Source organism: Mandrillus leucophaeus, unplaced genomic scaffold, assembly GCF_000951045.1.
Source record: "Mandrillus leucophaeus isolate KB7577 unplaced genomic scaffold, Mleu.le_1.0 Scaffold69, whole genome shotgun sequence".
NCBI classification, from domain to species: Eukaryota; Metazoa; Chordata; class Mammalia; order Primates; family Cercopithecidae; genus Mandrillus; species Mandrillus leucophaeus.
The window spans coordinates 3361428-3374388 of NW_012107474.1; the positions used below are offsets into that span (position 1 = coordinate 3361428).

Consider the following 12961-nt stretch of genomic DNA (forward strand, 5'->3'; position numbering starts at 1 on the left):
AGTGACTGGTTATCGGTACTGATTTGACAGTCTCTTGTCAAGCAGATGAGTGTTTCTTAAGGCCCACTGCCGCTTTTCATATTCTTCTCTTAAAACCCACATTTTTTAAGGTCTGCAAACATTTTCCACAGTCAACAACTTGAAAGGCATGGAAGTTTCTTGCTTACCAGGGGCCAAGGGGGAATTTTAGAATCTTTTGGGTAAATGAATGTTTAACATCCCCTGAAAGCTGCTGGAGAGTGGGAAACCTAGGACTGTCACAAAAGAACCAGCCTCTGCGTTGCCTCTGCCGACCGGGGCTGCGGAGGGCAGCCACCCAGGGCTCAGCCACTGGCAGGAGTGGAGGAAGCACAGCTCCAAAGGTTACAGAATTGCAGTCCTGGATCTGGGTCCCTGCCAACTCCTGGAGAGTGAGCGAGGGGCCGTCGGGCTGTGAATGCACTGTCTCTGGCAGTGGATGCCTGGGAGAAAATCCAAGAAACGCCCACAGGTGTGGAGGGGCAGGCCACCCCTTCAGTGGATGATTTCCTCATTCCTTCTACGATAAAAACTCAAATGCCTCTCAGGCCCCTGATGGTCTACAGGCAGGGTGACGTAATCCCAACGAGGGTAAGAAAATTATTCCTGCTTTTCTCCAGGTTATAACTGGTGTTTATGTAGTCTTGTCTGCTTTAATCTTCTTTTCTCAAAGTCTAGTGGAACACCTGTTTAACAACTTCCTGCGCACCCATCACTCAGACAAAAACACAGCTTTCCAAGAATAACGGAGAGCCACCTCCGCAGCCAGACCTGGGGTCGGATCAAAACAAAAACACAGAGTTCCAAGAACAACGGAGAGCCACCTCCGCGGCCAGACCTGGGGTCGGATAGCACGAAGAGCTGGAATTTGGGGAACCACTTAAGGTTGGATACATTTGGAAGGAACAGTCACACAAGATAAAATAAATATTTAGCTAAGCTTTCAGATTCTGGAACTGTCAACTAATAGAACTAAAAGTCTACGACCTCTGAAAGTATAAATCCAAAAAGCATTTAAAAAATGTCAATTTTAGGAAAGGGAAACTGCAAAGCCAAAGCAGCAGAAGAACTTGTTTCTAAATCATCTGTTTTCCCGCATATCTGCTGCCATCCCCACCCTCTGCCCCACACGCCCTTCAAGTGACCAACTCCTTACTGAGGCGACAGGCAGTGCTTTCATGATTCTTACCTTAACTATGCTGATAGGCTTTCGAGATAAGTGAAAACTTGCATACAGCAGAAATGTCAAAATAAAAATGAAGGCTCTGTACCTGAAACACAAAACAGTGGGAGAGGATGACATGAAATAACAGAAGTTATGTTAGGAATACATGTCACTGTGTTCTGAAATGTTCTTATGCTGTGTATTATTCATTCAGTTCCACAGCAACTATCAATATTACTTATGTCACTATAATATTGGAACATTCAAAAATGTTGCCACTTTTGCTTTGTCCACATGGAAACTAAACACCGTAAGAGACAGGAAAAACCAGACTGCTTTTCCTACCCTCATGCACACCACACCACACTTCTCACACTATATGTGTAGGGGTTTGCCCCATATACAAAGCAATTCTCCAGCTGACACTAGGTGTCCTCTAACTGAATTCAATTCTGACGCTGTCCTTCAGGAGTCAGCATCAGCCCCCACAGGGCGGGGCTCCGGCTGAGGCTGCCCCGGCTCACATGCCAACGGCAAGCCCCAGATTGTGGCCCGCTCCTCCGACCAACTGGCTCTCAGCATGGTTCCCAAGAACCCCTCCTCAGGTTTGATTAATTTGCCAGAGCAGCTCACAGGACTCAGGGAGACACATTTATTGGTTTTTATAAAGGATGTCACAAAGAATACACACAGATGAAGAGACGCACAGGGCGAGGGATGGGGCAGGCAGCTTGGAGCTGCTGTGCCCTCCCCAGGACTCCACCCTCCGGGAACCTCCCCGTGCTCGGCAGCCTGCAAGCCCCCCAAACCCTGTCCTTGAGGAAGTCTGTAGAGGCCTCATTACACAGGCACGATCCAGCAGATCACCGGCCACCGGTGATCCACTCCACCTCTGCGGGCTCCCTCCCCTCCCCAGAGGTCCACAGGTGGAGTTCCAACCTCTAATCACGTGATCGGTTGCCCTGGCAACCCGTCCCCCAAGAGGCTGTCCTGGAGCCCCAGCCATAGTCACCTCATTAGCAAACAAAAAGATACTCAGCACTCAGGAGCTGTGTGCTACGAGCCAGGGCCAGAGACCAAACGCATGTTTCTTATTACGTCACAACATCAAAAACATTCATTTATTTTAAAAAACCATAACCAAAGGGAAACCTGGGACTCAAGATGCACACTTGAGTTTACAAAGCAATAACAAGGACGATGAAATGTTTAGTTTACAACAAAACTAACCACAAGTTTCTTGCGTAGCCTGCTATCCTGGGCAATTAAGATCATATTTATTTTTAGCTCTTTGGTTTCTATGCAACTTTTCAGAAGCACACAAGCAAGGCAGACATATAAATATTTCACAGCCCTCAAAGAGAAAAAGTCAGTGACGCTGGCAGGCTCTCAATAGGCCAATGACAGAAACACTGGCACAAAGCCCCTCGCTCAGTTTGGCTGGGAGAAAAGCAGCCAAAAGAGTAAGCATGAGTGTGAGGAAGAAAGAAGAAAAGAAGGTGCCTTAGAGAGAAGACAAAGGGCAACTTCAGTCTAAGAGTCTCAACCACCGCATAGAAAAATACTTTTTGGGGCAACAAAATGTGTTGGGAGAAAGAAGTATTTGACAGGAGCGGAAGGCGAGTGGCAGCTCTTCTGTGTCCTAGGCACACCTCCCTCCCCTGGAGAACCTGTCCTGTTTGTGGCCTGGGAAGACCAATGACTTCAAATGGTGCCACCAACAACCTGAATCAATAATTACCTAAGGCGGAGTCCTACACAGGACAAAGACAGGCAGCGTTTCCGGGAGGCCCTGGGATAAGGGGTCGCTTCTCCCAGCTGCGCATCTACATTTTTAAGGTTGTGATTTACTCTGAGGGAAGCTTTCCACGAGTAACTAAAATCCTAGGATCCCAGAGCTGCCTTCTTCTCTGGTTACCAGCTAAAGTAGAGTTCAAATAGATACTTCCAGATTTTTCTTTAAAAAAAAAAAAAAAAAAAAGACCATATTTCAGGTGGGAAAGAAAGGTTGGTGGCTCTGTGGGACTCAAAACCACCACCTTTGGAATGCCTGTGCCTTAGGGGAAGGCACCGAACCAAACCAAACCAACTTGCAGAATACCTGCTGACTGAAGACAGAAATTCCCCAGTGCTCTCTTCGTCATCAGGGAACCATCTTCCAATGGCCTTTCTTCACTTCTTCCTCTCCAAGCCCATGGCAAGGGCCAAATGGGAAAAAAGTGAAACTCTAAAAGACGAGCATGTCGTTTATCCCAAAGCCCAAAGAACAAAGGCTACGTGGGTACAGTGGATTTGCTCCAGAAGCCCAGGCCTCTGTCCTCGTGTTTCTGAAAACCATCCTTTCTGACAAGGAAAGAAAGTCTCAGCGCTTCGGATGAAGCTCTCTGTTAGGCCACCGCTGCCTCTCGCGCCTCCAACTGCCGGTGCAGGAAGATTCCAGGCCACTGGGCTTTACTGGCCCTCAATGCTCACTTGTCCAGCCCACAGCCTGACAAACTGGTCACTTCCACCCCACCTGCTTCAGCTGACTAGGGCAAGTAAGGCTGATGGGTGACCCTGATCAGCCCTCATTGGAGTATAGGGTTTCCTTCTCCAATGTCCTCAAAACGTGTGAACAAAGTTCTCAGGCCAAGTTCCCTCCAGTACCTCCCCAGTCAGTCTCAGACAAGTCCATGGAGCATCTCTCCTGCGCCCTTGAGGATTCTCCATCCACAGCGCCAGTTCTATAGGTGCTATCACCCAGCTAGGAAGGATTTTGAGAAGAGCAGTTCTGCCCTATGGGCTGTGGGCTCACATCTCCACTCACCACCCAGACAGCCCAGAAGGAAGGCTGTCTCCCTTTGTCGGGCTGAGGTCTGAAGAGTGCTGGGGCCCCGACATCCACCGCACTCCCGATGGTCAGGGCTGCTTGGGTGATCAGGCCCTGGGGATGTGCTCTGGGCCCCTGCTTTCCTCTGCGGGATGACTCCTGGCTGGCGCTCACAGCACACACCCAGAGATGCCCTGAGAACACTGAGGAGCACACAGGGGGCAGCACATGCCTCTGGAACCTTCAGTTCAGCCTTGTGTGGAGGGAGACGCCTTAATGAGTGAGCCCCTTTGGGAAGAGTCACTGCCACAGTGTAGCCGGCCTGAGAAGCCGTCCTGTAGAATTGGGTAAAGGGTCCATTTACACAGGAAACTGGAATGTTCCTAAAGACTGAAGAGGAAAACCCTATATTTATTTAGCTGGTGTCAGGCCAACTCTGCTTCTATTTGCAAATTCGTCTTTCCTCCTTCATTTTCTTCATCTTCTGTACTTAGGACTTGGGGCTTGGAGATGGAGGAGGAAGTGGCTAGAGGCTGGACTTTCCTCTTTGAAAGGTCTGACTTCAGGTCCCATGGCCACTGCTACACCGCGGCAGCCACACTCGGGCCGCTGCCTTGCTGGTGGTCACCCCGACACGCCTGGCCTCTGGGTAGGCAGATGCTTCACTCTGCAGCATGGATGGACTCAAACCCCCAGAAGCCAAATAGCCCTCCTGAAGTCCTTTCTTATTTTATAATTCTATCTACATTTTCTTTATCGTTTATAAAGCAGATGTTTTGGATGATATTTGTTTCCTTTTATTCATTTTGTACTGGGTTGAATATCATCCCCCATAATTTCATGTCCACCCAAAACCTCAGAATGTGACCTTATTTGGAAACAGGGTCATGTAGACATGATTAGCTAAGGTGAGGGCATATTAGATAGAGTGAACCCTAATTCCAATGACTGGTGTCCTCACCAGAAGGTCACGCAGAGACTCAGAGATGGACAGAAAGGGAGGCCATGTGGCCACGTAGGCAGAGACTGGCACGATGCAGCCACCAGCCAAGGACTGCGGCAACAGCAGGAGCTGGAAGAGGCAAGGAGGGTCTGTCCCCGGAGCCTGCAGAGGAAGGGTGGCCCTGCTGACGCTTTGACTTTGGACTTCTGACCTCCAGGGATGTGAGAGGGTAAATTCCTGTTGTTTCAAGACACCCAACTTGTGGTCCCTTGTTACAGCTGCCCCAGGAGGCTAATCTAATCCTTTCATTTTTGTTTTGTGTTACGTTTAGACTTATGAATATAAAACAAATACAATAAAAAAATGATCTAATCGATCTGCTCCTCAGTGTTCGGCTTACTTTTTGCAGTTATGACTACTTACAGCATGCTTGGCTTCCACCAATACAAAAAATCCCACGTTTCTAGCAAGAAAGCAGGTCTCAGCAACGACAGCCCCAGATGGGGGCGCCCCTCTGAGCCTCCTCAGAGGTGTTTTCGAAGACCACGTGTTCTCAGGTGGACGGCAGCCTGCTTAGGGTGAGAGGCTTCCTGCAAAATATCTGTCACCTTGTTTGAGTGCTATTACCTCAATCATATGCAAATAAGGAATAAAGAAACGCTTTTGAGAATTACTGAGTGATATTTGGTGCAGAAATGAGTCTAAAGACATCCTCACTTCAGAAACAAGGAAACCAGACAGAGAAGCGATGCCATGTCCTGTTCAGAGTATCCTGTCAGGAGGCGCAGGACGGCAGTGACACCGACGTTGGTCCTTGGTTAAAGTGCTGTCTGCCTCATCGTTCCTCAGTGAAACGACTACGTTTCCCTCTAAGTAATGAATATGGAATTTCTGGAAACCTGCTCTGAGATGATGCAGATATCCTGTTCCTCAAGCTGCTGCCCCACGGAGTGCATCCACTGGCGTTCTGTCCCTGCGCTGCGCACCCTGCAGTGGCTCCACATCCCCGCTCCACCTAGCAGCCAGTGTCCACTGTACAGAGAGCGTGCATTTCTCCTACTTATTCAGTTACATCAGTAGGACTCACCAGAGTCTTATGCTATTCAATGGGCTATCATTCACAATGAGTCTCATTTATTGTAAATCTCAGATTGTCCTAGATTTGACAAGTCAGAGTACCTTTGTAAGCACTTCCTTATTTTCTGGCACAAGATGTTCCTGGCTCATCTTTTCCTTGCCCTGCCCCAGTCCTGGCATTGGCCAGGTCTCTGAGGACTCCTGACTCCTTTTAGTGGGAGATGCCATGCAGAAACCAAGATCCCAGACCAAAGTGTGCTCACTTTAGTGCTATTAATGTCCCCAGGACCTCCCAGCAGGGTGCATTTTACACACACACACGCATTCACACACACATGCACACACACACCCTTCTCTATTTCTATATCGACCGTCACCAGTTTATCCCGAGACCTTTCATTCCAATCCAGCCCCACTCAGTTCCTTCCAGTTCCCCTCCCTCTTCCCATGTCTGTAACTCCTTCTCCAGTAAAGAGAAAGCTGCCTCATTTCTATGGGATTTCTGTAAAAAACACATAATCTGAATCTAATCATGAGGATGAGGAAATGACAAAGTCAAAATGTGGCACATTCTATAAAATAAATGGCTTGAACTCTTGAAACATAACAAGGCCATTGTCTCAGAAGGAGGAAAAAAAGTCAAGGTCAGAAAAGATGAAAAAAGGCTGAGGAACAGTGCCAGATGAAGAGACTAGACCCATAGGATAATTAAATGCAGTGTATGAACCTGACTAGATCCTGAACAGAAGAAGAAATGCTATCACAGATATTTGACGATATTTGATATCATTTTTAACATGGACCGTGGATTAGATAACAGTATCTTATCAGTGTTAAATTTCCTGATTTTGATCTTTTTGCTGTGGTTTTGTGGTTTTATAAGAGAATGTCTTCTTTATAGGAAATACACACGGAAGTATTTACAAATAAAAGGGTATGATGTCTGCAACTTACTCTCACGTGGTTCAGAAAAGTGTGTGTGTACAAACATACATCTACACACATGCATACACACATACACACACACTGTGGAGGGGCAGGGAGAGAAGTAGATGAGGCTAAATGTTAATCTTTGACATACAGTGGTTCTACAGGAACTTCTTACAGATGTTAGTAAGTTACGTGAGTTTGAAATTATATCAAAATAAACTTACAAAATGAAGAAGCTAAACACTCACTAAATAAAACCAAATTGTTCAGGCACTTGTGGCTAGACTCACAGCAGACATGAAATGAGTCAAGAAGAGAAGCAATCTGGTTGAAGAACACAGATGCCCTCAAGTCAAACCTGAGACACCCTGTGGATGCTCCACCAACCAGCAGGGCTGAGAAGCTGCGCAGGGCTAGGGGCCGCCAGGAGGTTGGCGCGGAGGAGATGAATAGGCCCAGAATCCGCCGCTGTGGCATCAAAATCATTTGGAGCAGAAGGCATTTGCGTTCCTGAATTCTCTTAGCTACTGAAAAGCAGAGTTCCCCAAAAGAATTCAAAAGAATCCACCTGCTATAAATTCTGTCCCAAGAAGCAGCCAGGGAAGTTGGACTCTTACCACTGGAGATGAGAAGCCTCCACACTGCACTGAAACAGGAATGGTCACAAAACTATCACATCGCCCATCTGTTCTCTTGAGGGCCCACTTGTCTTTCCAAAAAGCCATTTGTTTGCCCACAAGTGCCCTTCTCCCACTCCCGTTCCCCTGTGAAGGACGGCGCATAAGCCCAGAATTCTAAATGCCCCTTTGAGGGACACTTTTCTATGACCTCTTGTACGTAAGTGGTGAAATCTGTCTTTTATCTTGCTAGTCTGTCTTTTGTCAGTTTAATTCCCAGTTCCCCCAAAACAGAACCTACGAGGGTAGAAGCAAAGTTTTTCCTCTCCCAGAAGAGTTCAGCAGGACAAGTTAGAGGCCAGGGAGGCCAGCTTCAGACTCTGGGCTTGTCAACTGTTTTCTTCAAGGAGAATGGAATTAATGAGGCCACCTAAGAGGAGGATTCTCACAATACGCAAGGGGAGGTGCTCTCTGAACAGAAAGCGGCACTCTGAGCTGCACCAGAACATTTTTCTCTCTGAAAGTTCTGCCCCAGCGAGGCCACTCATCTGAGCTCAGAGTTGTGTAACTTACATACAAGTTATGTGCTTATTTCACCACAGTCGTTTGCTAACCCTGCTGGTAGTCTGTGGTCACTTTTCTGTAGGGACCATGATTCTTCCAGAAACCACTGGAGACCACGCAGAAGCCCAAACACTATCTGACAATGCCAGTACCAAGGGCAAAGGACACCTCAGCGCTGTTCTGGGTCATGGCTTCCACTGCCAGTAAGCAATTCAACGGTTATGGGCAAGGTCAGTGATTCAAGTTTTATGTGTTTTATAATGAAACTGGGGTAACACAACTACCTGCACAGTAGCCCTCACTTATACACAGCTCCATGCCAAGGGTCTGCCCCGCCAGGACTCACCACTGATCCCTGGAGAACGAGATGATGAAGCGAATGCCAGCGGGGAGTTGAGCCATTTACGTTGCCACTGACCACACAGCCTCGGTCGCAGAATAAGACGCTTCATAAACGGGTCATTAATCCCGGCTCCAGGTTCCCTCTCTGCTGCCCCTGCTGCTCCCACAGGCTGGAAAGCGTGGAAAGAAGGTGTCCTGCTGGGTCTTGTCCCCTTCCTTCTGGCAGTGGCTCTGCTCTCTACGAGGAGGAGGACAGGCATTCAGAGTCCAGTGTCCTGACATTCACACATTCAGCATTACTGGCAGAAGTAACCACACACATGTACAGTAGCAGGACCCCGTCCTGATCAAAGCTGGACATCTGGTACAAGCAGGGGTCCCCACCACGAGTGTTACTAGGAAGAGGTGGAGTGAGGTGGAGTATCTGCCCTCGAGGCGGTTTGTTCTGAGAACCCTGAAATGAATTTCAAACAACGTTCTGATGGTGGATAAAAAGGAACCAAGAAACTCATCTCTATCTGGGAGGCATCTAGAGATCAACCCATTCACAAAACCAAACATGTGTCCAGCATCCACGCTATGTGCCCAGATACCAGGGCATGCCAGGGCACTGGACTGGCTCAGTTCCACCCCTGTGGGCCAGGTCACCTTTGAACCATAGTGACAGAGAAACGTCGGCCTAGACAAGAGGGCAGATCAAACCAATTATTTAATTGTGACTTTGCCATTTGAATCCAAAGGAGGAATGAATTTGCTTCTGTCTGCCTCTTCAATTTTCATCTTTTGTGGTCACCTCAGAAGTCATAGAAAATGACCTGATTATGAACTCAGGGCTGAAGGCAGAGCAATATAGGAAGGAATGGGGAAGGAGGCCTGAGAACTGAGAGGGGGCCCAGCACAGCAGGCAGGCCCGGTCTCCCATGCCAACATCAAACTCATGACATTCCTGAGTCACTGTGTCCTCCAAAGCCAATCAGTTCCCCACATTCACTTTTGCCTCCCTCGAGAGTGAGCTTCCAAAAATGCACATTCTCCAAGGATTTTCCCTTATACCACCTTTTACAAAAAGATTCAAAATCCCCGCTGAGCTTTCGTCCCAGGAGCCGCCCCTCATCTCTTCTGTCTGCTCCAGTCAGAACTACACCTTTCTCCTAGGTAGGTCCTCCAGGGCCTGAACAGGTGGGATTCACCCCACTTCAATACCTCCTGTTCCAAGGCTGACCCTGGGCTGTGTAAGCTGAGGCAAGTCACTTAACTTTTCTGCTCCCTCTCCTTCCAGGCTAAACAACGGGGATGATAGCATCTATGTTGTTATAAACGCGCAATGAGATAACCTATGGGAAGCACTTGATAAGTGGCCTGGTATGTAGTAAATGCCCAACAAACACTAGCTGATATTATCCTCACTGTAAATTCAAAAGAGGAAGGCCCAGGACTGCAGGGCAAGGTCCTACTTCCATCTCCTTGTCCAGAACCCAGCACAGACCACGTGCTCAAGAAACTCATGTTGAATGAACAGCCACAAAGACTTCAAAACTACGTCTGCTCAAACCTCTAGATTTAAGCAATCTTTTGCTCCAAATGGGTGGGCTCCAGTCTGGGTCTGGATCTACTCTGGGAAATGACTTTGTGATGACAGCTTCAGAGTAAAGAATTGGGTTCACCAGTGTCTGGAAACAGATGGTCAGAAGCAAACACCTTCCCCTCAAGTGCCGCTTCTCCATGTCCAGCGTGTCTGGAAACATTCCACTGCCATCTACGAAATAAATCAAAAACCTCCAACTCTGATAACACCTGTGACAACAACATCAAAGGCCCAGAAAGCACTGACAAGTCAAGAGGGAAAAAAAAACCTCTTTGATTTCTTTTTAAAACAAGGATGAATTCTTTTCCCTGTAAAATGGGTGAAAAAACAGTGCTATAAATTCTCATAGTGAGTGCAGTTAAGATGTGCAAAGACAGTGATTTTACATTTGGGATGTTAAAGAGCTCACCTAATGAGGCCCTTCCTCCCTAGCCTGTGCAGCACCACGGAAAACCACTTCATTTCCAGTGGGTCAAGACCTCTGGAAGCACGAACCATGACTGACACGCTCTCATTTGAGCCCCGTGACCACCCTGAAGAGGCAGGGCGTTCATTTCACAAGGGAGAAAAATGAGGCTAGGCGGCTCGCCTGGGTCAGCTGGATAAGTGGGGCAGATTCCAGTTTGTCCTGTTTCTCTGAGCCACCTCCTCCCTCCAGCCACTCTTCCTCCTGCCCATCCCCTGCAGAGAAAGGGCAGCAGAATGGGAACAAATCACTTGGTTTAAACCCAGTTTTTGGCACACAGCCCAAGTACATAAAAAGAAGAGATACTTTTTTTTTAAAAAGTCACTCTCTACAGGTGCCCCTGGAACTTACCATTCCAGGGAGGAAAAGCGGCAGAATGTCCAGTTTCATTGCACTGTCAAAGATAGCAACTTAGGCTGGGCACGGTGGCTCACGCCTGCAATCCCAGCACTTTGGGAGGCAGAGGCAGGCAGATCACTTGAGGCCAGGAGTTCGAGACCAGCGTGGCCAACATGGCGAAACCCCGTATCTACCAAAAATACACAAATGAGCTGGGCATGGTGGTGCAAACCTGTAATCCCAGCTACTCGGGTGGCTGAGGCATGAAAATCACTTGAACCCAGGAGGCGCAGGTTGCAGTGAGCTGAGATTGCACCACCACACTCCAGCCTGGGCAACACAGCGAGACCCTGTCTTAAAAAAATAAAAAAGATAGTAACTGAGGAAACAGCCCACTAGAGCACCTTTATTACAACCTGTAAAACCTGTACATGTACCCCTGAAACTGAAAGTTAAAAAAAAAAAAGAAAAAACCCTGAAAGACACATGGTTTTATACCCATCTCTTGAAAAAACAAACCCACCCTAGGCAACTGTAAAACAGAATGAGCTGAGGGAAAGATACATTCACAAGCTCCACTCCCAGACCTACCCACTTGAGATCTGTGCTGCCTAGAAGGTTCCAAGTAATCTGAAGAGGCTCAAATAATGGGGATAGGAAGTGAGCAATAGCAGGAGTAAGGTTCAACAGTCTTTTTAGGGCTGAGGTGCCATTACACGTAATCAAAGTGGCCCTATAGCTACTTTAAATAATCTACTTCGTGACTTTTTTTTTTAAAACTGGGTCTCACTTTACAGGCAAAGATGGGTGAGAAATGCAAAACAAAAGTTTTCATGCATTTTTCTTTTACTTTTTTTAAATTAAGAGATAGAATACAACTTCCTGTCCAGAGTGTGCTCTTTCTATGGCTTTTTGCTTTTAAAGGCGCTTTCCATATTAAAGATGAATGAAATGGTCACTATCTTTCCCCTTGGCTGAAGTACAAGGAACCTGAATTCCATTTGCACCACCTGCCCCCAACCCCCAACAAACAGACCATCACAGGTGGGCTGCATGAAACAGAACGTGTAAATGCAGTTTCAAAATGACTTGGTGAATTACAGGTCTGGAGCCAGAGGTTTTCAAGCTTGCTCTAAAAGGGGATTAATAAAGAAACACCGGGGGGGGAGTCTAAAATATGTATTCACTTACACAACTTCAGACAATTTAAGTTCAAAGGCCGGCAGGCAGGCAGGCACCTTCCAGGCAAAAAGCTAAGGGAGACCAGGAAAGCGCAGGTTTTAGCAATTCCTCCTTTGGAGATTCAAAACTGGGGCCGCGGGCTGGGGTGTTGGCGGGGAGTGGGAGTGGTAAGGGGCTTGGCCAGTACCCTTCGTTCAAATGCAAATCCTTAGACTGTACGTACCTTCTCGGTCACCAGGATCGCAGCGTGGGCCGTAAGGGCTGGAAGGCAGGTGGCCAGCGGCTAGGGGACTTTGCGGCGCGTCAAGCCCTTTATTATAAACCCAGAAGGTCGCTGTCACTCGCATTGGCCAGGAGGCCCACGGGCTCCGGGAACCAGCTGCTCAGCCGACAGACAACGCAAAGGCCCAGGGTGCCGGCGCTCCGAGCCAGCGTTCTGTGCCGGCTCCTCCCTGGGCGGCTGGTCCCCGGAGGAGGTGAATTCCGCGGGCACGCCCACGTCCCCATCGCGGCAGACAATGCGCAGGGTCCCCTCCTGCCGGCTCTCTGGACCCTCAGCTGTCACCGCGGCCCGGGCCGGGGTGGGCAGGGGACCCGGCAGGACAGCTAAGCTCGCCCCTGCCGGGGACTCCGTGGGGCGGCTACTGGCCCCGTGCCCGCTCCCTCTGCCTCCACTTCCCCGGAATCCCAGCGTTGCCCCGGTCCGGGAACGCCCGGCATTGTCGCCTAGGGCTACTCTTCTAGATGTCGTATTTCAAAGACTTCCCTCCGCGAAAACAGCTTGAGACCGTCCCCAGCTCTCCGAAAACATCCAAACCAGCCCCGACTTACCCCCCAAAAAAAGAAAAGGAAGGAGGAAAGGAGCCGAGCTCCGAGTGCGCAGGGCCCCGCGCCCGGCTCCCTGCGGCAGCCGCAGGTGCTGAG

The 12961-nt window shown here is 48.6% G+C and overlaps 1 protein-coding gene across 3 annotated transcripts in view; it reads right to left on the minus strand.

Annotated features, from left to right (window-relative positions):
- Positions 1–12961, minus strand: part of SLC37A1 (solute carrier family 37 (glucose-6-phosphate transporter), member 1) — an 89099-nt gene that overhangs the window by 57291 nt on the left and 18847 nt on the right. For 2 of the 3 annotated variants that reach the window (XM_012002563.1, XM_012002565.1), the window contains exons 3-4: positions 8470–8703; positions 1208–1289 (exon numbers count right to left, since the gene is read on the minus strand). In XM_012002563.1, the coding sequence (XP_011857953.1) occupies positions 1208–1289; positions 8470–8525 (138 nt within the window). In that variant the 5' untranslated portion in view covers positions 8526–8703. Of the gene's footprint in view, positions 1–1207; positions 1290–8469; positions 8704–12260 lie in introns of all 3 variants that reach the window. The other variant, XM_012002562.1, reaches the window with a different exon arrangement.